This window comes from Fundulus heteroclitus, chromosome 22, assembly GCF_011125445.2.
Source record: "Fundulus heteroclitus isolate FHET01 chromosome 22, MU-UCD_Fhet_4.1, whole genome shotgun sequence".
NCBI classification, from domain to species: domain Eukaryota; kingdom Metazoa; phylum Chordata; class Actinopteri; order Cyprinodontiformes; family Fundulidae; genus Fundulus; species Fundulus heteroclitus.
In genome coordinates this window covers 33,542,558-33,566,960 of record NC_046382.1, presented here as the reverse complement: position 1 = coordinate 33,566,960, position 24,403 = coordinate 33,542,558, and the positions used below count along the sequence as shown (strand labels likewise).

Here is a 24,403-nt window from a genome sequence, read left to right as displayed (position 1 = left end):
CCGTCTGAAAATTGAAAGCCCTGATGGGAGCCCTGTGCACTGTTTCCTGTCACCCTTTGGCCTTTATTAGATGGAACAGGATATGACAGGATGAGCTGGAGAGGTGTGACACTAAGCAGTGATCTGTGAAACCGAAGCAGGGATGCTGGAGGGCTTTTCGGTGCGATCCAGCTTTGGGGCCACGATGTATGCATGCATGAACACCATCCCGTTTGTTTTGTCGTGAGCCGTGATCGCACCTTTCCGTTAAATGATTGCTTCATCAGTGCAACACCAAAATGTGGAAGTGTGTAAAAAGCTTCTCTGCGTTCAAATTCGAGGTGTCGAAAAAGGCACGTCTTGTTTCAAAGATTCCGGATCTATAAACAATTTAATAAAGAATCCTAATTTAGAACATACGTTTCTTTTAATCTCCTTGTGGTTCATTGATTAGTGAGCAGTTTATTGCTACAAACAACAACAAAAACAGAAAGGGAAACCTCTAATCCTGCAGGACGCCACTAAGACAGTGGTGGGTGCAAGCTCATAAATGATAAAGGAGATCTTCCTTTTAAGTAACCTTTTACTGTTAAATAAACAACTCATCACAACTGCCTAGACGTATGGATTTTTACATTCCTAGCCAGTGTTTTATCTGATTTCCTAATTATGAAAGATTGTTCTCTCCATTAAAATCTGTTGTAGAGCTTTCTCTCTAGACACGTTTACGTTGTTGGCACGTAAAGAACGCAAACACTTAAGAGCAGCCTGCAGATGCATACATATTCGTTGGCAGCCCCTATATTTTTCTTCCCTTCCATAAATGTTAATGTTATTTTTACTGCACATATACAGCACACATATACAGCACACATATACAGCACACATTGCACTTATAATCACCTCTTGTAAAGATGTGAGTGTAAAAACAACAGCCTCTTAAACAAACTAAACCTTTAATGCTGTAACCCGCTAAACATTTAGAAACATTTCATATTTATTCAATGGGAAACAAAAATCCCACATTAAGATTTTTCTCTTTTTTCAACAAATTCACCAGTGGCACAATCGTGGTACCCCTGCTTATATGGTTTCACAGAGTTAGAACAAAAAAAGTCATCATCCTGTTCAAGGATCCAATGATGACCTATTTTATGTCTTCTGGTAAACCAGATTTTTTAAATAAAGGGAGTTTTTGACTCCATGTACTATAACAAGGTTCCGAATGAACAGGCCCACAGCGTCATAAATCCTTCCCTATACTTAACAGTGGGCAGGTTGTGCTTGTGCATGTTCACCCTTAGTTTCACGCTAAAATCCATCAGAGCGTGTCATAATCTTAGGCTACATTCATATTGCAGGCAAATGCGACCCAAATCCGATCTTTTTGCTCATATGCGAAATGTGAGTGAATTTTCCGTTTGGCGAGTAAATTTCAGAGGGCTAGCTGCCACATGGTGAGTAAATGTTTGTACCAAATAAGTCGTGTTTTTCAGTCAGCATTTGGGTGGATGCTTCTTTATGTTCCTCTGCTGTCAGCTCGTATGACAACAAGGCCTCGCGTAAAGAAATACTCGCACATGTGACGTGGGAACTACAGCAACTATGTCATGTCCATTAGCTAACAACTAGCGTTTAGCTCAGGCTAATTACGTAGTGGGATTATGTGGAGATATTTAGCAGGAGTCGGTCAGAATTAATTAACCTGACAACAGCCAGCTGCATGTATCGCTCCGCCTAGCTCCACTCACATACATCTGGGACACGGCTCATTGAATGTGATTTCCCCAACCAAATTTATGGTCTGGCCAATCAGGACGCAGGGCGGGTGTTTCCTGGATGTGACGTAGTGGAGAAGTGACCGTGAGATTCCAACAAAAATGGCGGCTCGCATCGAGGAAGCAAGCGTTAGCATTGATGCTGCTATTTCTTCTGTGTTGTCCAATCTATCTAATATTGTTTAATTAAAAGAACATCAGAGAACGGCTCTGAAGGCTTTTGTTGGTGGAAACCATGTTTTTGTCCTTCTCCCGACCGGATTTGGCAAGTTTTGTTTTCCGGGGCGCGGACGCGCAACGCGGACGAGCCCCGGAGCGGTTAGCGGTTAGCGCTAACCATATAAGGAGGCCTATTAGTCCTCAACGCGCTCGGCCCGGGATCGACTCCGACCCGCGGCGCTTTGCCGCCTGTCTTCCCCCCTCTTCCTGTCAGCTCACTGTCAATAAAATACGTGCCACAAGAGCCGCAAACACATAAAAAAATTGTTTATTTTTTTTCCTGCGTCGGTCTCATCAGCGTCACGGGTTAGCTTCGGTGTGAGTGGTTGAAATAGCACGTCGATAAAGATGACAGACAAGTGGCTTATCCAATCATATGCAAGGAGTTTTGATAAGGCCCAGCCTTCAGTAAAGGCAACTCCTTTCGCGGTGTCCCAGATGTATGTGAGTGGAGCTAGGCGGAGCGAGACATACAGCTGGCTGTTGTCAGGTTAAGAATTAATAGGTTGGCCAGTAAAAAAATACGCTTGGCTGGTTGATTTTTACATCTACCGGCCAACTTGGCTGGTGAAGTAGGAAGCTAATTTTGGACACTGTATGCGACCCATATCTGTCTTTTTTGTGGCAGTGTGAAAGGCCCAATTTCGATATTTTGACCCCCCAAAAAAATTTAGATTTGTGCCACTTCCAAGTGTAATACTAAATCGGAGACTTATCGGACATTTTTCAAAGCGCCTGCAGTCTGAATGGTCACATCGCATTTCATACGTCTTTTACGTCACTGTCCTGGCTCTCCCTAACATTCACACAGACTTCTCTACATCAGCAGCAGTCACAGCTCCACAAACGGCCAATTTTCATTGCTGCGCTGTTTTTGCTCCCTATCTTTTTGCATCTTGTTATGATGTGGTCTTAATATCGTCGACCCACATTGCTCAACAACTTCATGATAACACTGAAACGCCGTATCCACTATTACTTTTTTTTAACAAAGTTCTATTGAACACTTACAGTAACAATCACATTCACCATTACTCACATAAACAGGGCTCTGCTGTATGACGTCTACTTTCTCCCTGTGTTATCTGCGCATGCGGGTCGCTTTGGGGTCTTGAATCGGTCTGACTGAATTCTGATGGCAGTCGCATATAATTAGTAGTATGAACGACCACGCAAAAAAAATATAAAAAATCAGATTTCAGGAACATAAAAAAAGCAATTGAGCATCAAGTCCTGCATTGTGAACGTAGCATAAGTCTCATCTGATTAAACCACACAGTCCAGTTGAGTCCCAGCAGAGCTTGGTAAAATTCCCCATGCTTCCTTTTGTGAAGGTAGGACAGAAGAAGGCTTTTCTGTGGCATCGCTCCCAAACACCGAAGTGGAATCCACATCTAACGCCTAACTGGTGTTACAGGGATCTGGTGGCCCCAAGATACCTCTCTCTGCTGCAGTTCTCTAACTGTGCTTCGGAGATTTCTTTACCCCCTCCTTCCTCATCATTCATGGCAGCAAAATAATTATATACAGTATGTCCTCCTCCAGACTAGTGGCCAGTGGCTAAAAGAAATGGGCCTCTGTGTCTCGTCACTTTAAACCCCAGGGAAACAAAGTTGTGGATGACTAAATCAAACTTCCTAGAAACCTACTTAATAAGTAAAGTACACATTATGAAATGGTTCAGTTGCATTTGTAATTTTTGCCAACAACTGATGATAAAGTTAAATTAGGTATTTCTTTAGATGGACGTTTTTATCCCCCCAAACCAGGTTAAAGACTTTCATTTTCTTTTGAGATTATTTGAATGCAGAAAAAGACGAATTTACTGTCAGCCACAGGTGCCAACACCTTTGTCCTCATCTGCGTCTGCCCTGTTTGAGAAAGTAGGAGGTATTGGATCAGTTTATTTAGTTTTGATGATTAATTTGCCCCACAATGTTACATTCTTGTATCATCCGGCCTGTGAAAGAACCTTTTCACAAGTCTGACTGTATCTGCCATGGGTTGGCTTTAACACCGTGACATGTGTCCACCTTGTTTTCTGTGTTGTGGCAAAGGGACAGGAAATTGAATCCAATAATTCAGGAAAATAGTATTTTATTGTAACTACAGATGTACCAATCAGGCTCTTCTTGGCTGATACTGATTTCCGGTTTTCTCTGAGGTCTGATCTGCCTGTGCTACTTTCAGCTGATTAGAAACCATAAGACATAAAACAAATATCCTGCTGTTTTTCAATAAAGAAACGTTCGTTTTAACTCAGAAATTGCAGGAATTATGAGATGATCCAAATTTTTCAATAAAAAGAAATGTCTCTAATCCTTATATGATTTTCATTAAACTCAAAAAAGCTACATCAAAGTACATGGTGTTGGTTCAAGTGGTATTAAAAACTGAGATATCTTTGTTTTGATTCCTTTAATGACTTAAAATACTTGATTTTCCTTGATTTCCTTGTGACCTTTCTTTTTTGGAATTGACTTTATCCGAGCACATTTCTTTAAGTGAACCAGAGGTAAAAGACAGAAAAGTAACACCCTCAACCCCAGAAATTGCATATTATTGTAAAGCTGCTTTACACCATTAACAGTAACAGTCCCTCCCATTCCTGACTTTTTTCCAGTAAAAAAGAATTTGTAATATAATCATTGCATATTTTCTGCATCTTATACACAAAATTAGTTTGCTCTATTTGTACAATTTGTACAGAAAAACATTGTTAAAATCTAAAAACGTTAAAGCAGTTTATTTTGTGTTGCTGTGCCTGTGTGAGACTAAATCGTGCTGTAATGTTGCATCACGAGTAGCAGCCAAGAAAACATTGGCAGTTAAAGCAGCAAAGCTTGCAAAGCATCCTATGTGCGCCGCAGGTTATGCTGTCGGACTCTTTGTTTCTTGGAACCGCTGTTTGTATATTGTACAAATAGGTGAAAAGGAAATTTGTAATAGGTTAAGGTTTGTAATTGTTCTCAACATCTGTCAGGATTCTGGCTCTCGCTTATGTCATTTGGCAGGAGAGTCAAGTTGAAGCTGAATTTGTGACACTCCATTTAGCTGGCTCAGCCCTCATATACCCATACTCCTCTTTAGGGCTTTAGGTTTACACACCATTTTCAGGCATTCTTTTGTTACATTTGGGGGACAGAATAAGCTGAGCAAAAATGAGAATTAACACCTTTAGATAAAAGCGGTGATAGAGATGCGCTTGGAAATTACCTGGTGACCAAATTTCCGGTCAGTGAGGAGGCCATTCCTAAGTGCTGCCAACTCACAACTAAAACACAAATGGACGAGGAAGTTGTTACCAAGTGAATAATACTACAAGTATGCCATTTTCAGTATCTTTATGTTGTTTCAAAACGTAGCAGGTTTATTAGTAACAAACTGTAGTAGTTTATGTCGACTCATACCAGCTGTTCATCCAGTCTGTGAGAGAGAGCAAAACTTTCAGTAGATAACAGAAAGGCCAACAAGAATGCAGTCAAGTTGCTCTGTTTTTTTTGGTCCTTTTGAGCTTCTAGCCTCTATCTATCATGAAACAGACTGGATTTGGAAATGTCACAATAAAGGAACTTAACTAAAGTCTCTAGGTTTAAAAAAAAATATACAGAAAGTGATCTTCTAATAATCCTAGTTGAGCTAACATCGCTAATTGCTAATAGAGCAAAAAAACCTGTTTCACAGTGACTACTCGGTCTCTCACAAACAATAGAGCTTTAACTCAGCTCCTAAGACTAATGATTATTGACCGGTCACCACTAGGAAACTTGGAAAAAGCATTTTGAAGCTGTGAATTAGTTCTTAATAAGAATCGGCTAAAACAGACATAGGCAGGTCAGAGTGTTATAAAAACCTCAGATCAGCAATCAGCCACAAAATTTTGATCGGTACGTATCTAACCGGTGGACATGCATTCTTAATATTGATAAAGTTAAAATACTGCATGTACGCATAAAGTATATTTAGTTAATGGAAAGCATTTGAGACAGATGAACTATACATAATGTCCTTTACAGCCTATAACCGTTGAGACCAGAACTGTGCGTCTTTTGTTTAACGCAGGTCATCATCTCTGTTTGACGTTCTTCATTCATTCAAATGTTATTCCTTGTACTCTGTTAACTTTCTTTTCTTTTCAAAACTTTCAGTTTGGACACAGCCACATAGACAGACAGGTACACTGTGAAGTTTAACATGGCGTGCTCCTTATCAAGACATCTTTGTAATGTTCTGTATCAAATGCTGTTATTTAAAAGGCACCCTATAGCTTTTTTTTAGTCATTTGTTTGAAATATTTTTCAGAAGTAAGTCAGTCAGAGAGTGTTTTTCATTTATGCCCCGTTTCTCAAAAGACCCTCATGCATGTGATTGCTGTGAAGGACACATGGGCATGTGACGTGTTGTGCATCATCGTCTGTCACTGTGTTGAGACTTTAAGTTGCTGTTTGTGTCAATGTGACTTTCTGTGTTGTTGATAGTTTTCTGTTTTATGTGGTTTTCCCCCCCTTCTTTCTCTTTGACCAACCCTTATAATGCCAAATGGTAGTAAATGTCCAGAAGTTTCACTCAGACTAAAAAACAATTTCTTGCACCTAAAGTTTTCTCCTGCCAAAACTTGGAAAATTAGTTTCACATTAGTATTTTTTACACAAATAAGAGACAGAACAACAACTTATTTACCTTTACATATCTGTTTGTTAGCATATTTTCCTAAAATGTTGCATAAGATGCCAAATTCTTAGGTCCAAATGTTCTATTCTGCCATTAAAGTCTGGTCAAAGTGATTATAGTTCTAACAGGAATACAAACTTTCAATACCAAGTGTAGCAAATGTAATTTAAACATTATTGAATGGGTTTTGTTCATAAAAATGTTAACAACTGAAAATGTTTTAAATCTTTAAGACAATAGATGAGCATAATTGTAATATGAATTTCAAGTTATTATTTTTTCCCCTGGGTGGAATGATTATACACTAAACGTCTCAAATCAATTTTAAACATACAAATAAAACATTCTGACAACTTAAGGCTAGCCTGTTGTATCTTTGTTTTTATGTAACATCCAGCTTTGCCCAAATTCATGTATCTATCTGTTGATTTGAGATAAAGTTGCAAAACCTGGAGGTAGTGTCCATTTTATTTTGCCATTCGCTTTGTGCAGTGCACCAGTACTACTAATAGCAAAAAACTTCCACCGCATGATGCACAATTATTCAATCTTTTTCTGGTCTTGCCTCTAAACCTTTCTCAGGATGGCATGTGACCTGTCTCGGTGGCTGTTTCTAGCCTATGATATGAAAGCCTTGGTGGCACGTTGTTTCTGAATATCCAAACCATTTCCTTTTCTTCCCAGGGTTTTGATCAAAGAGTTTAGACTGCTGGATGTTCCACCAGGACAGCGATCTCAAACACGTATACAGACAGAATAACACCAAGCTTCTGGATTCACTCTGATCCAAATTCAATGGAAAATATATGGAACACGGGCTTAAAAAGCAGGCCTGTGCCAGTAAACCACGCAGTTTATTTCTTTCAGAGAGTGGCCAATTGTCCAGCCAAACGTACGCCAGAAGCTCATTTAAGGCTAAAAGAAGTGTTAGAGTGGCAACTTGCCATGGGAGAAAGTATATGTGAGGTAGTATGCACTGCCCAAAATAATTCGTACCCCTGGCTGTTATAGAGTTAAATCTAACTTCAAGTTAGTTCCTGACAGGTAATGAGACAGGCTTCTCTCAAAAGATAATGAGACATGATAAAAGAAGCAACGGTTTTAAAAAGTAGCTTCCTTTTATTAAAAATGACACGTTAAAAACATTTATGAGTTAATCTTCTATTTATTTACAAAATTTAGCTAACTTACTAATATTTTAAGACAGGTTACATATACATGCCATTACTTTTATAAGATTTAGTTAAATGGTGGAACTCCCTGGATGCTGCTTTAGCTTATACAGGGACCCCGACTACAACTGAGACGGTCGGAGCAGGGAAATGAACCATTCAACTCCTGCGCCACTGTCACCCCGGTAATCTTTAGTTTTCTCCGCAGATCCTCTATCAGATTTAGGTCAGGAGGGCTGTGGCTGGACCACTTCACAAATGTTGACATTACTTCCAGTCCAAAGAAACATGTCGGGAAAATTAAAAGATCACCTAATCTGCGAGAGGTATGAATAAATCTGTGCTAAATTCTACATATTGGTTGGTTGTATGATCATCTCCACCCAGGAGAAAAAATGGTACGAATAAATAAAATAAAAAGGCCTCAAATTCATATGGGATCAGAACCATCTGACTGAAACTGTAAGCATATCTGTAATATTTAGGTTTATTCGTACGTTGGTGCCTTCAGCTGAGAAACCATAGTGTTAATGTTTAGTTCAAACTCATGTGCATTTCCATCACTGGCAGTATGATAACCTAGATTTATTACGAATGCTGCATAAAGGATGGACAGAATATATTTTATAATTCATGTTCAAGTTTTCTAAAGACAAAGTTAAAAAAGTTGATTTTATGGTGTTCTGTTTAATCCAGTGTAAAGGATGTAATGAGACCCTGATGGCAACCAGTCAAAGGCAGTATATCTGCTACTTTTAAATAATGGTGTAAATGTTACTGGGTAAACACATTTTTTTAATCAAATCCATGTTTTACATAGCTTTCAAATTATGTGGATATAAGGTATACCTTGTGATATTTAAATAGCTTGACCAAGATTAATCCTTTAAAAAAAAACTGTATATAATATTAAACAGGGATCCAAGACATATTCAAAATCTCCCTCTAGTGTTTTAAACGGGGTTTCCTATGAAGTTCCACTAAACTCCCCCGTCTTGACCTCTTTCCAAGTCAAAATCAAATTTTAGATTGTGTACGTGACAGCTTTAGAAAACAGTATCCTCTAAAGTTATTTTTTTTCTTTTATTTCCTCTTCAAAACAGATAGCAACTTTGTCCTGGGGAATGCTCAGATAGTGGACTGGCCCATCGTCTACAGCAACGATGGCTTCTGCAAGTTGTCAGGGTACCACAGGGCGGAGGTGATGCAGAAAAGCAGCACCTGCAGGTAGGCTCGAGGAGACGTTTGCCTATCAGTCACCATGTTGAAGTTGGTAAACCTTTACTTTTCCAATTGTGAATAATAGTAAAAAAAAACAACAACTTTCGAATACTTTTTTGGGGTCATCTGCAACAAGTCACGGATGAGTTTGATTTAGTTTAATAAAATTGCCAATTATTTCACCAGGGAAAATAGCTGTTATTAGTTTGTTTTTCAAAGCTTGTGAAACTGTAAGAATATCTTTGGAGTTTTTTTTTTAGTAGGACCTTTTTCCTGTTTCTGTACCCTAATTAAAATAACTGGCATCGGATTTTTTTTTTCGCTTTACTCAAGTAGAATTAAATGTCTGCACTAAAATCTGTGTACCTCACTAGATTAGTAGGAAATGGTTTAATGAACTACTAAAAATAAATGTATTCGATGATATCTAAAAATCCAATTGGTAGGAAAGATTTTTTTTGTATTTAATTATCTATAATCAGGCCCCCCTTTCTCATTTAAACCACTTGTTTAGGATTTTTAAGCTATGTTCATACAATAGCTTGCAAAATATTCATAAACATTGAGCTCTTTTTATATTATATCACTTTACAGCCACAAACTTCAATGTATTTGTATTCATGTATTTATTTTTTGGCAAGATGTCTGGAGAGATACCCAGCGATGGCCACTTCTGACTGGCGTTGCATTTAGAAATGTAAACAGTACTTAGAATTTCATCTTTTACAGCAGATTTCACACTGCCAGGAGCACACGCAATTTACTCACTTAAATGGAGCAGCCCGAACTGGTTCTGCACGTCTTATCCATTACTGACACAGTTTTTGTAGATCACCCGCAACACTCTCAGTTACCTGCATGAGCAATATTTTTTTTTCTTCCCCACGCAATTTAGAGCCGCTTTGTTGGGGATCTTTGGACATCAGGTCTTTGGTGTTTTGGGCGAAGATTTTAATCACAGCCTCATCTGACCAGAACACCTTCTTCCGCATGGTTGCTGAGTCCCCTGTGCCTCGCAGCAAATTGCAAACAGGAATTCTTACAGCTTTTCTCCAATTTTTTTTTTTTAATGTAATCCTTTATTTATACAGGAAATTCTCTTTTTTAACATTTACATTTGCAAGATTAATGGCTATTAATGGCCTTCTTCCCTACATTCTTCCAAAAAGGCCGTATTTATGAAATGCATGATACTTGCTGCTTGTTCTCTTCCAAACCTCTAAGGCCTTCACAGAAGAGCTCAAGTTATCGTCATATTAAACGACGCACAAGGTGCACTGTTTAGAGGAAATGGTTAAAGTGGATATTATTCAGGGGTATAAGAAAAAAAGAGGATGTTGAAACCCATGTATACATTTTTATTTTCCTTCACTGATAAATTTGCTATTTGTGTTGGTGTATGACATAGACTCCCAACAAAACACATGTGTGGATGTAACTTGTAAAAATGTGAATACCTGCAGGTTCACTTCAGAACACAATATGAAAGATTGCTTTGCAGTTATTTTTTTCTACTTCTAATAGAGAGGTCCTTTTTTTATATGTTGCTAGGTATATATGCTAAAAGGTGTTGAAATGACTTAAGGAGTTTTGTAGTCTCTGGTGTTATTAAAAAAAGCCTGAAGGAGTGATTGTTCAGAGAAGCACAGTCTCCAAACATAGATTTAGCTATTAATTATTGAGATGATAGAAACCCTCAATTTTTTCAGGAAACTTTATGTCTGTGGTGATAGTAGTATGAAAGTTTAAAGTTATAGTGGATAATTATTACAGAAATGTAGAGAAAAATGTAGAGAAACGCCTAAGTCCCTTTTTGAAGAACTGTGCATGCATAATGCTGCTCTTCGGCCCCTCAGGGGGATCGGGTGAAAGAATCTACCAGATACACTCTGGTCTTATTTCTTTCTTCTGAGCCCCCCCTTTTCTTCCCATAAACCTGTACGTTCTCTTATTGCGACTCTCTCTCAGCCATTTTCAAAGTATAGGGTGAGAGCTACAATGGCTGAAATAGCTGAAACCAAAGCTCACTGGATACATAAACACTAGAAGTGCGAAAGTAGCAAGGAACGAGCGCACACGTTGGCGTTAGGTGAGCACGTCACAATGATTGGGATGTGGGACAACCAATAGATAAGGTGAGCCCCCTGGAACTCAAAGCCAGAAAACCTTTAAATATGTAAAACTGAATGCCCTCTGGCTCTCGTTCTTGATGATTTTATGGGATTTGTGAGATTTCTACATGTAAACCAAATAAAATACAAAACACAACCAATTAAAGGCCAGAGGAGCCTAGAGCCGGCATCCATCTGGACATTTTCTGCAGCTGCAGTGTTTCCCATCCTGTGTTTACATGACAGCCTCTTCTGCAGGAAGGTGCCTTGAAGGCAGCGCTGAAATACAGCAGAGAGAGAGAGAGAGAGAGAGAGAGAGAGAGAGAGAGAGAGAGAATGGAGGGGTAGACCTGCATCTGCATGTTCTATTCGTGCAAATATTTCCACCTCATATGTATGATTTGTAATTAGTTCATTCCTGCACATTAATTTTCACATTAAAATATTTTTATCAAAGTTATTTTAAAAAAATGATTTAAAACCACGATTTAAAACAGCAATTTAAATAAAAAACGTTTTTGCCCTGCCAAGAAAGGTCCTCTTTCTATGCCAATCAGGATCAATGACCTAGTTTCCTTGAAATCCATCCAAAGAGCCGTGGAGGTTTTCGGACCGACCGAAGTGCCAGACTTGTTGACTGATTGACTTTGACAGAGTCACAAGGCTTAAAGGCTGAGCTGTGACAAACTGACAAATTTTTCATTTGTCTGTCATTATAATAAACTTTAAATAGCCATCAATTAATTCAAGAGCTCGAGGTAATTACTTCGTAGATTAAAGTGCGTGTGCTGCGATCATGGGCTTGCCACCGCTGCTGACAGCATTTATTTTCTTTTAAAGTAGATAAGGAAAATCTGATGGGATATTCTGGGTCCAGTAGGTGTTTCCTGTTGCAGATAACAGAGTCACAGATCTGTGATGTAATCGGGCTGTAAGAGCTGAAACCGCGTCCCTGTAACTGTAAAACTGTGGACCTACAGTCCCCCTTGGGCGCTTGCTCTAAAACTGTACGCTTAAAGCAGAAAAAGCTACCCGCATTTGAGCAATATTTCTGTTTTAGGGAGCTATTAGCCAACTTGTGTTTTACTGTGCCTGGAATAAGCAAGTCAGCGCCCATATAAATAGGATCACAGTTGGTGCTGGCAGATTCCAGAACCGTGGGAGATTTCATCTGCTCTCGGAGATGCTGTTCGTCACAGCCAGCACATCGGCTATTACTATTTTAGACCTGCGGGCGCCCTTAACATAAGCTTCAGAACACTTGCCAGCACAAATATGAAAAACTGGTGTCGGATGATTTGTTTTAGGTGTATTTTCAGACTGCTGCGGGGAGATGTGGCGTAAGAGGAAGGAAAACAAACCTGGAAACCTCCCGCCTGAATCGGGGAGCCGATAGAAAGCGCTTTGCTAAACATTTTATTAACGTGTCTTCACAAATGAGTTTGGAGGGCACTCAATATCACAACCTGGCAATTAATGAATGATTAATGACAAATTTCTCCAAACTCTGAGCTGAGGTAATTGCAATGAGTTAAAGGAGGGAAGTGCTGTATTTATTTCTAATGATATCATCATTAGCGAGACAACTCCTAGCGATGAGTAACTAAAGCTTCACCCTGAGTAAGGAAGGCGTACGTTCTAGTTTTTGCAGCTAAGGTCAGTATTAGTGATCTAAGTGTACAGTGATAGAGGTGGGAATCAAATAAATTCAGGAACAACTGATTAATGTACATTTACAAATACATATATTATATTATATTAATGAAAACAAGGTCTGTTCATGCAGTTAAATACAACCCAAAACCTATAAAAATGGTTTTGAGGAAAAACTTTGGGGACAGAAACCTAACGTTTGACCTTTATTGGTCACACATATAAAATCTTGGCCTGTAGTTCATGTAGTTTGTTTAAAGTACAGCAATTAACCGAATCCAATTCAATTCAATCCATGACTGTTTCTTGAAAAGTCCACATAAGGCATTGGCTAGTATGCGGTTCTAACTGCATCGAGTAAAAATAATCGTATTTGGAAAAAAATGTAAAAGAATTCCTTTGATTTGATTTAAAATAGAAAAACAAAACAACTTTTCCTACTACTGGTAAAATTATTTAAAGTACTCATTATAATACATAATATATTTTTGTAGATCTATAAAAAAATCAACTTGGAATTGAATTTTAATACAGACTATAGATATTCTGTATATAGATACTCTTTAATATAGAATTAAGCCAAAACATAGAATAAAACCTGCTTCATTTGATAGTCCTTTTAAGGTGCTTATTGCGTAGAATATTATCATTTTCTTTAGATCTTCTGCTCTTTTTAAGGTAACACAATTAGAACTTGTTGATATTAGCAGGTTAATTAGTCAGACTAGCTGCTCAGTTACCCAGCCTGATGGTAACGTGAGGTCTGACTGGTTTCAAAAATACGGCTCTAGCCTAACCTATGATTTATGAATAGTTGCAAATAGAGTTTTTTGATAAGTAAAACTGAGATGGTTAAATCTGTTTGTTGATTTTTGTGTTGTGTATCAATCTCTGTGCTAGAACTCACAGCAGTGAATGAGAGAGCTGCATTACCACATCCAGCTCCTTTGTCCCGACTTAGTTTCAATTAAAATTAATGTGAAAGCTGAAGTATGTAATAACCGAGAAGGCCTTGGTTTTCAGAACATCTTTGAGCTTCCTTTTTGAATGTCGATGACAGGGATTATTACCACTCATTGGTGCATCATATCTATTACAGTGTTGTTGCCTGGGATCCCACAGACATTTTCTTGAAAAATGGGGGAAAAAGCTATTACAGGAAATATATAAATCTGGACATCTGGGGCTTCAGTCATCCTGAAGTTTATTTTCAAATATTTCAGCTATATCCATTTTCTCAATTGGTTCAATAATTCAGAATGAAATCACCTTTTTGTCTTCATATAGATTACTCCACCTTTGCAGACTGCTGGTGTTTTGATATAGCTCATAAAGGTGGCTACCAACTATGACAATCCACTTTCAGGGAGCTAAAGGGAGCGTCCTTATATTGGCTCCCTGTAGCTCTGAGAATAGACTTTAAAACACTTCTGTTATTTTATAAATCACTGAATAGCTTAACAACAAAATACATTAAAGACCTGTTGTTGCTGTATCAACCCTTTAGACCCCTCGGATCTTCTGGTTCTGGTCAACTCTGCATACCCAGAACCAGAACCAAGCATGGAGAAGCAGCATTTAGTTTCTATGCTCCACAAATCAGGAATACTGAGTTCCTTTAAATCAAGACTGAAACCCCACCTGCTTAGAGTTGCTTTTGACCCATAATAACAAGAACACTGACCAACATATTTGATGTGTATTGATGTTTTCACTTGATGCAATTTAAAGTTTGTTACACCTCTCACAACCAGTGACCCTTTCGATGTTTTTATGTTGTAAAGCACTTTGGTTTGCCTTGCTGCTGAAATGTGCTATGGAAATATATTTGACTTGACTTTTGATTTTTCTGTATAATTACTGTAAAGTGAGCCAAATACTAGGATAGTACAGGTGGAACAGCGACACCAAAAACAAAACGGGGAATTCAAAGGACAGTTTCCAAACAAGCAGAGCACATGTAGAGAGACAGAACTGACACAGGATTCAGCGCTGAACAATGATAACAAATGATAGAGTGAGGAGTGATTCGGGTCGTGTATGCAGGTCCTAGGTGACAAGTAAGAGGTGGTGACATGGTAAGCAGGGGACATGGCAAGGGTAAGGGAGGATACTGAAGGGCAGTGACAGGATATACAAAGAGAAGATGGAGATATTTAGTTTGAGAGCTAAAGTAAGGTGATAGAAACAAAGAAATGGAAAAAGTCCTCAACCATATAAAAACTTAGACCTTGGATCAATGGACCAATATTACAAAAGTAAAATAAGTTGCCTAAAATAGATAGGTTTTTCTTTACTTTACTGGATTATTTACAGACTATCTGGAAAAAACTGTTTTACTTTGTGAAAATGTTTGAATTTCCACACATGGTGGAAAAAAACAACAAATTCAATCTCCCAACTTTACAACGAGCTTTCTAATTAATTGTTAGCATGCCATTTATTCATTGTTTGTGAAACACGGTTTTAGTAACAACGTATAGAAATATGACCTTTAAATTTAATGTATATCTTAAACAAAGGGCAAAGGAACTCAAAAAATGAACAAAAGATGATAAAATAAAATAAAAGGGAGATGACAGCTCCTAGCAATCCTTATATAACCCATCAAACAGCACACTGGACAACAAACAGCTGTTCATCAGGGCGCTATAATACAGGGAGCAGTGCTTTTTTTTCTACATTGCAAAAGTATTTATAAGCCAATAAAATATGTTTTATTTAAGCTAATTATGTTGGACATGTAACGTTCGGAAATCTTCTGTTCTCACAAGATGGCCTAATTGTTTTTGGTAACAAATCTTAACTAATCAGGTTACGATTGAACAGCAGATGTTGGTTGGTTCGGCTGACTGTTGCTCTCGTTCATTGTGTGCTGTGTCCTGCGGGAACAGCAAGGCATGCGGTAAGCAAAGATCTTTTGTGTTGGAACAAGAATCCTTCAAATTCTTCTCCTCCACATCTCAGAGGTTCTCAGCGGGGTGAATGAGCGGACTCTGTGCGGGCCAATCTATGAAAAAAAATGTGGCATGCTCATCTTTCACAATTTGCATTGTTATCTTGGAATATACGCGTGCCATTAGAAGAGGAGAAACGCCACCCGGTCATTCAGTGTCTTCAGGTAGTCAGCTGGCCTCATTCTTTAGACACAACATTGTCGAGCCTAGACCTGATGAACTGCCACAGCGCCAGCAGAAAGAACTGACCACTACCTTCTGCGCCAGGCTTGAGGCTTGAGGGGTACGTCACTCCAGGGGCTTCTCTTCTTACCTTGCTGCCCCCATCGCTCAGGAACAGGGTTGATCCGGACTCATCTGACCACACCACCTTGTTCCATTCCTCAAGACTCCAATCCTTTATGCTTCCCAGCAAGTTGAAGCCTTTTTTTTTTTTTTTACTGATTAGCCTCAGTAGCAGGGCCTACTTAATTGATAGGTCCCAGTGCTAAGAAGTCTGGCAGGCCCTCCCATGAAAAACCTTCCCCATTAACCGCGTCACAAACTGTGATGATGGCAGCAAACTATCAGTGTCATAATTAAATTGATTTAATAAACCAACCAATAAACCAGAAACAGCAAAGAAAACCAGAAACGGTTTAAAGTAGAAGCTTGTTCTCCACATACCCTGAGATCTATTGTCAAGATAACATGCGTGTGCAGAGGCGTACGTACACTCCCTTTGAACAGCACAGCTACAGTGACATGGCCTGAATGCCAGATATCGCAGATCTGTTTCTTTTACGGCACTAGAGGTCCTTTTATCAAAAGCAGGCTGACAGGAAAGGTGGCTCAGAGAGAGGGAAGAACCACAGACCAGAGTTGAACCTGGCTCAGCTGCGTCAGCGACTGGCCTCTCGTCCATTGACAGCTGGGGATATGTTAGAAAATGGATGGATGGTAACATAATGTCTTCCACTCATCAGACACAACTATTTGTCTATATTTGAAGCTCTTGCCTTACTAAAGCTACACAAGTGAACAGAATAATCCAACCTGTCTTCTAAAAGTATCTGTTCTCCGTAGATCTAGAACAGAGAGAGAGACCAATCTGATCATGTTTTTGCTTATTGTTTTGGGATTTTTTTTTTCTAGTATTTCCATAAATTTGGAAAGTATACTAGAATTTTCTTCTATGTTATAGTTGACATCAGAAAAGTGATGTTAAAGAATAAGGTGAAAACTCCTACTCCTGTCCGTTCCCTCGCCCTCTGGCCAGCCCAGCATCCCCTTGCGCTGGCTGCATCTCCTCCTTCTCTCCCTCAGGTGATCTGAGAGCATCCTTCAACAGGATCATCTTCACGGGCAGCTGTTTAAAAAACTCTGTAAGCTTCGGTGTCGTTTCTAGTAATTCTTGAAACTCCTCAGGAGTTTATTTTTTAGTTTTTTTTCCGAGCACCGCTTTCAATCTTATTTCCTGACGTGTAGCCAAATGTCACTCAGTCACAGCGGACGTACACAGCCAAAAATGAGCTCTTCACGTTCTGATTGGTCAACCCGTGGATCATAAATCAGTCGGCCCACATGGGTCTATTTGTGGAAACCAGCGGCCACAGACCTGCTATAAAGTCATAGACATCTGTGTAGAAGGATTGACAGAGAGCCTGACAAGTTACAAACATATATTACATCAATGGCTACAAAACTACTGCATTTTTTTAGCTCATGATGTGGCCTCAAATGATAGGCTCTCTAACGCTGTAGGCCCCTGGACAGCAGCCCAGGTAAGCCCGTGCATTAAGGCGGCTCTGCTGATCAGTGGCTTTCTTAAGGCTTCACAGCTGTTTAGTCCCAATCCCTTGAGTTCCCCTGCCATTGCACTTTAAATCATCTTGTTACTGAAAAGTGCTATATAAATACACTTGCCTTGACTTGCCTTGGCTTGTCTTTGTGAGTGTGGAAGTCGCTTACTTTGCATATTGAACAAAGCTGTTGGTTCAGCTGTTGCTTTTTTATAATTTAATTTCACCTAATCGTCGATCACTTTCATTCAATTTTTTAAATACCTAATTTCTTACACGAAGATGATGGTTCCTACTCTATAATTCCAGTTCTTAATAGTGCGTTGGACAGTTGTTAATAGTAATTGTTCAGTAGTTTAAGCAATCTCCTTAAAGTATTGTTTTTGGTGCATGTCTGTAATTTGACCACAAGATGTCTTCATACAGGGTTGTTTAAAAAAATTAGAAGCTACTTATTGCTTCAGTCAGGGTTAAATAACTAGGTACCAGCAGGCGCATGGTCATCCATCCAGAAGTTATCCCGTGAGGGCCTATTTCCTGTATATTGCTAATGAGCGGCACAGCTGTGGTCCCAGGGAAAATATTTACTGTGCCATCTTGTTGGAATATAGATTTTCTATATATCACATATCAGATGGGGGTGGGAGCTTACTCTGCCCACATATGATATCTGAAATGTGCTAAAGGAGGCGGTGCCTGGCAGACCAGGGAGCGTGCGGGGTTGAGGGCTGGGCGTAGTCCGGGGCTACCAGAACAAGGTAAATAAATGCTAAATAAACTAACTGAATGCTAAAATAATAAATCGCTAACCTGAAAAAAAAAATCGCAACGCTTACTATTCCCACTCTAACTCTCCACGGAGGCATGTATGAGAAGGAGCCGCTTTCAGACCCCACCAAGCTACCGATGTCAGTGTTTCTACGTGACGTCACAATATATTTTTATGTCAATACTGACGATTCAATATTCAAATGCTGTGCATTTGTTAAACATGAGGAGGGCGCAACACAAGACAGTTTTAGACACAAGAGCAGGATTGGAACAAATGTGCAGTAAATTGTCAAGATAACGACCACAACATGTAGACAGCGCTGTAAGACATCCATGTAAACAATACATTAGCAAAAGAAAACAGTAGTTTTGGGGGTGAGTCACCCTTTAAGTCCAGCAGTCTTTAGGACCCACTGTGACCTAAATAACCGGGCGATTAACAGGCTTCTGCAGCCCTTGATGGCTGCAGGGGACATCATGCAATCATTTGATTCAGGCGTGATGGGCACCGACATGTAAAGCATGCAGGACAGTGGCTCCTGAGGACCTCTGCTCTAAGTATTTTAGCAACATCTGCTAATGCTAGAATCAAACATGCCAGCAAGCTGAGCTTTACAACCCAAAGGGAGTTGTTGCCACATGACACATTTCAGCTGCGGTTGTCAGGGAAATGGCTTTAAATGGCACATTATTTAAATGGGCTGTTAGCAATAGTATGTCGGCTACATTCCTGTCCACCAAGAATGGACAGGATGCATCTCTACAACACAATAGGCTGTAAGATGGCTCCCTTCAAGTGGAAGCTCCCGAAGAGCCTAAACTCTCAAAAGTGCAAGTCATCACATTCTCTGAGCAGCGGCACGTTTGTAATTCCTCGTCCTGATCAGTTAAAGTAGCTCTACAGCTTTCCTCTGACAGCTTGACAGATACATCCTGGATTCCAGTACGAACCGTGAGGGAAAAAAACAACTGGTGAGTTCCAGGATGTCTTCTCAGTCTCCCAGCAACCCGTGCCGAACTTGGGTAGAGTTAATGAGCTTGCACTGTTCTTGGTGCATATTTTCTTCCACAGCTAATCAACCAATATTGGGACAAACGGTCAAAAATGAACACCCCTAACGAGAATAATCATGTTTATGGAAACATTTCATTGTTTTCTGTGGCAGCATGATACTGTGTGCATGTCCAGGTGGTCCAATGCATGAAATAGAAAGACAATGGGCAGAAGATGACTGGAAATATCAGAGCAAAATCTAAAGAAATCCGTGAGGAAGTTTAAGTTCAGATACAAATGGATTTTCCAAACGAACAATGACTCTGATCTCAGTTCCCTAAAACATTTGGAGGCAGAGCTGAAAAGGAGCGTATTCTAGCTACAGACCTGATCCAGTTACACCAGTTCTATCTGGAGGAATGAGCCAGAATTACAGCAAAATATTGCAAGAAGCTTGTTAACCAAATACTGAGGAAATGTGTGTAAACTTTTAAATCTGAAGAAAATTTAAATATAATCTAAAAAAAATAATCCTCTCCCTTTTTATTCTGGTATTTATACAGTAGAAATAATTTTATTAATTTTAACTTATCTAAGAAAGGAAAAGATCTATTGTCAAACATTAAGAACAAAAGGGTTGTGTCATTATTACTATGTATTTGATTAAATTATTTAATTGTACATTTTTTTATTTTGTTGTTTGCGTCCAGAATGTACCTCTTTGATCTTTTTTCCCTCCCGTCCCTTTCACTTATTTTTGCAAAGTTTTAAGTAGTAACCCTCATAATAAAGTTCTTAAGAGGTAGATTTTTAATGATACACCTAATTTGTAGAATTTCTCTACATGTATTTCGTTTTTGGACAAGTAGCCGTGCGGAAAGTTTCACTTTCCGCTTTCATTTCTCTTCAGACATTTCACTCTGGCTTTAATCATCGCATCGTCTTTGAGCCCTTTTTGGTTTCTGTCCACAACCATCTTTTTAAGCCTCGTTGTGCGGCCATAAAATATTAACTCATTGTGGGTTCTGGATGCATTTGAGGGTGATGCAAACATTGAATGTGTACTCATCCCCCCAGAGTCTAAACCCTAAGCTCCTCTGTGCTGTAGATGTGTTGAGATCAAAGATGTTATTTTCATCTTAACTGATCTTCCTGTGTCTCCATGATGCTTTTATCCGTGCTGGATCTTGTAAACACCATGGCAGACCTTTGGGAATTTACCCACATGACAGGGAAGTTGTTTCAGAAATTATTATGCAATATTTTTTTCTTTGAAGAAAGTCACTCTTCTTCCTGCAAAGAAAAGACAGAACGAGCGAGGGGCTACATTAATCAGTGTTATTACATCAAGCGCTACGCTGAAAGCGTCAGACTGTCTTATTAGATACAGCCTCCTTTTGTATTTCATAACGAGATATATTTAGATCATGCTGGAAACTGCTGCTTAAGGCAGCCGTAACACACAAAGTAAGGTGCTTCTGGAGCGTGGTTAGTGATTTATGGCCTCCTCACCAATCTTTAGGTTAAATTCCTACTTTGAGCATATTTAGCATTTTGCCAACTAGAGGTCATGGATATTTGTCTTTTGATTCCAGTCTTTAGATGTGAAACAAGACATATTTAGTGACAGTTCTTTCAGATGTAGCACTAATGTCTACATGAATTTAATCATTTTAATTGGTTACTTTTAAGAGGAGGCTTTGACCGTATTCTACTATAACTGGTGGAACATTTGATTATAATGTTTATTTTCTACCATAAAACTCTGGTTTGTGTATAAATATGATCCGTTGTTGGATTGAAGATGTGTCCAAGGCATCTGTGCGTTTTAACTTCTGATCTATTTGCTTTAACGCGTGGATTTAAAGGACTGTCTGCTGGCTTGGCTTGAGTTCATTGACTAAGCAAATTAATCCCAATTGAATTTAGGTGAATACGGTTCCATGGTTTCACTCCCAGGTATATTGGCAAGTTGCAAAATGTACGATTTATGTAGCCATCAAGTTTGTGGATTAATTCTGGCTTAATAATTGGTCACTCTTACATAGTCGAGGTAACTTAAACAGGTTGGTTTCAGTGGTGATAGGAAATTGGAGGTGGGGGTGGTGTTGGTGGTGGGTACAAGAGGGTGGGGATTTACAACACAACAATAAACTCTACTTAAAAACAGATCACTTGCGGTCACATGCCTGCTGCTGGATTTTTGTGACTGGTCAGTCTGGCTTAAATACCTTTATCCGCTATTTTCCCTCCACCAAAAGAATCGCAAAGTTACTATTTTGTAAATAAATGACCAACTTTTATTTTGCTGCACCATTCTGTCCTATCATGTTGTTAGCTCTTTATTGTCATTAATTAATTAGTACATGGATTAATTTCGTATACCATTTCATCTTGAATGGCCCCTAATGTGGGAGTTATGGGTAGGAAAGTCAGAGGAACTGGATCATACCCGACTTCCGCATTCATGAAGGCTGCTACTCACGGCAACATTGAGTAAAACTTACTTATACATATTACTTATGTAACATTTAGTCAGTCATAAAGGTACTATTTCTTATTGTTTAAAAGACAGGTTGTTTTAGTGCTGTTTATATGCCCATAATACTCTAGAATAGTGATATTGCCACTATTATTGTTTTAACAGTGTTAACAGTTGACATCACAGCTAAATGAGCAATGAAGAATCGTCCACTATCGTTGTTTAACGTGGTTATTTGAAAAGTTCAGAATGACTTAATAGGAGACAAAGATTTTACAGTAAAATTTTCTTTAAAAAGCATTCTGAGACTTGTACTTTTAACTATGGCTTTGGTACGGCCGTTCATGTTTCTTCCTACTGTCAGACAAGAGGGAAACTGGAACGCAATCCTACAAGTTACGAGATAAACGTAACGCAGCTTTAGCTTCCATCCTCTGCATGCGTGGGAGTGGGGGCCTAGTGGAGAGAGAGCCAAGCGCTTGAGCATAGGTCGACGGTTTGAAACTCAGTCTGTCACTCTCGGTCCCTTGAGCAAGACCCTTGGCCTCAGATTGCTCACTGGGTGCCACTCAGTGTTGGCAGCACACTGCTCCCTAAGGGATGGGTTAAACACAGAGACAAATCTATAAAGGGAAATATTTCTTTATTTATTTTACTGTGTCCTGCTTTCATTTACATATATTAGTACCTTTCTTTGTCAACAGAAAACAAAACTGAAATTTTGACTGAAAAGCTCTCCATTTGAATTATGTTTCTAAAGAACCCTCTTATAACAATTGAGTCAGCATAGACAGTACTCTGCTTTTTTTAAATTTTTTTGTTTTTTTTGTTTTACCCTTTAACATGTGTGATTTTAACTGTGCAAAAACCCATGGTAAGGCAAAACAACTTTGAACAAAAGAGCAGAGACACTTGTCAGACATTTTGTAGAAAAATAAAATCACAGCAAAAGAAATCACAATTAAATCCAGCTGGCTTGTTATATCATTTTGGTCATAAATGGGCTGTAACGATAACAGATCCCTGAAATGTTTAAAGCACATTAGCAGACGAAATCTTCAGTCATGTCAATGAATTTGTTATTTGAGCTACTCTCAAGTAGCAGGTTAAACTGAATGCAGTTGCAGCGTCTCGCCTTGTCTTTTATGCATCGCCCACCCACAATCAATAAAATTGCATTGCAAAGGATCTGTTTGGTCTGCACGGCATGAGCCTTCAGTTAATGGTCCTATGTATAAAGCGAAGCCAAAGCCAGCATGCTCGAAGTTAAAGCGGGTGGGGGGTTAAAAGCGAGGGGAGACACAAACGTAGGCCTATGTTATCAGCGTGGGTCCTCACAAAGAGGGTAAAAACCTCCCACGTCTGCTACTGATGAACTACGTCTCAGCTGCCCTTGTGCAAACACAGACACTCGGAAGTCACTCATTGCTCGCCTTGAGGGAAAATGTTACGGCTCTGTCTTTCTGACATATTTAAAGTTTGCCCTGAAAACTTTGCATTTTAATTTTCGTTCTCATCCTTCAGCTTCCCAAAGTAGTGCTCACACAGGGAAACTGTTGTAAAATTGTGATTTTCCTGTAAATAAACATTACATTCCTGCAATGTCAATCAGCCCAACAATGGTGTTTGACTTTGTCCAGGCAGCCTGTGTCAAAAAAATCTGCAACACAACGTTGGCTGAAATTAGCAACACCTTTCTGCACAGGATTCCTAAATTTCTTCTGTTCAATGAGCAGCAGAGAGCTGCCTGCAAGGGAAGAATAAGTGAAAGCAGCCTAAATGAACCAGAGAGAGAGAGAGGGAGGGAACACTTGCTCTTTTGTGGGATTGTAAAATTTGACATTTGCTGTCTTCCAGTGGGTGTCTCTGGTTCAGGGGACACACCAGATTGGTGGTATTCCACAACTCTGTCGGAACCACTGAGCTATATAATACACTGGAGTGCTGATTTTGCCGAAAAACTGAAGTCACTGGCCGCCATCTTGCTACTCCCTACTCTCACAGAATCCCATAGGATTTGCTTGAAACAACAAGCAGTTTTCTGGCTGAGTGAAAACGTTTTACAGGTAATTCTACAGTCAGTGGATGTACTAACACTATCAACTACTAGGAAATTAGGTGCTGAAATATTTTACATGTTATTCATATTAAATATATATATATGTATATATAAGTATGTGTATATGTATTTATGTATATATATATGTATACACATATGTAAATATATGTTTTTGTATATTGTTATTTATATATTTATAAATGTTAAACATATATATTTAAATGAATAAAATGCAAAATATTTCAGCACATGACTTTCTCAGCACTTGATAGTTTTAGAACATAACATAAAAGTATATGGCATTTGACATTTTAAAAGTCTTAAGCCCCCCCTGAACATGAGAAAATCCTCGTTATTCGATGCTGTAGCGCACATATTCCATAGTTACTGGGGGGAAATAGGGAGTACCAATATGGCGGCTGGTGGCTTCAAAGCGACTCGTTCAAACAGACGGTGATTAGCACTCCAGTGTATTATATAGCTCAGTGGTCGGAACCCGTGCTAGACATAATCTGCAGTGGACACTTCTTTGTTTTATCGTCCGATGTGAAATAG

The 24,403-nt window shown here is 39.1% G+C and overlaps 1 protein-coding gene across 4 annotated transcripts in view; it reads left to right on the top strand.

Annotated features, from left to right (window-relative positions):
• The window catches only part of kcnh1a (potassium voltage-gated channel, subfamily H (eag-related), member 1a), a 90,499-nt gene that overhangs the window by 1,233 nt on the left and 64,863 nt on the right, over positions 1-24,403 (top strand). For 3 of the 4 annotated variants that reach the window (XM_036126441.1, XM_036126440.1, XM_036126439.1), the window contains exons 2-3: positions 6,125-6,151; positions 8,923-9,046. In XM_036126441.1, coding sequence (XP_035982334.1) covers positions 6,125-6,151; positions 8,923-9,046 — 151 coding nt within the window. The remainder of the gene's footprint in view (positions 1-6,124; positions 6,152-8,922; positions 9,047-24,403) is intronic. The other variant, XM_012878392.3, reaches the window with a different exon arrangement.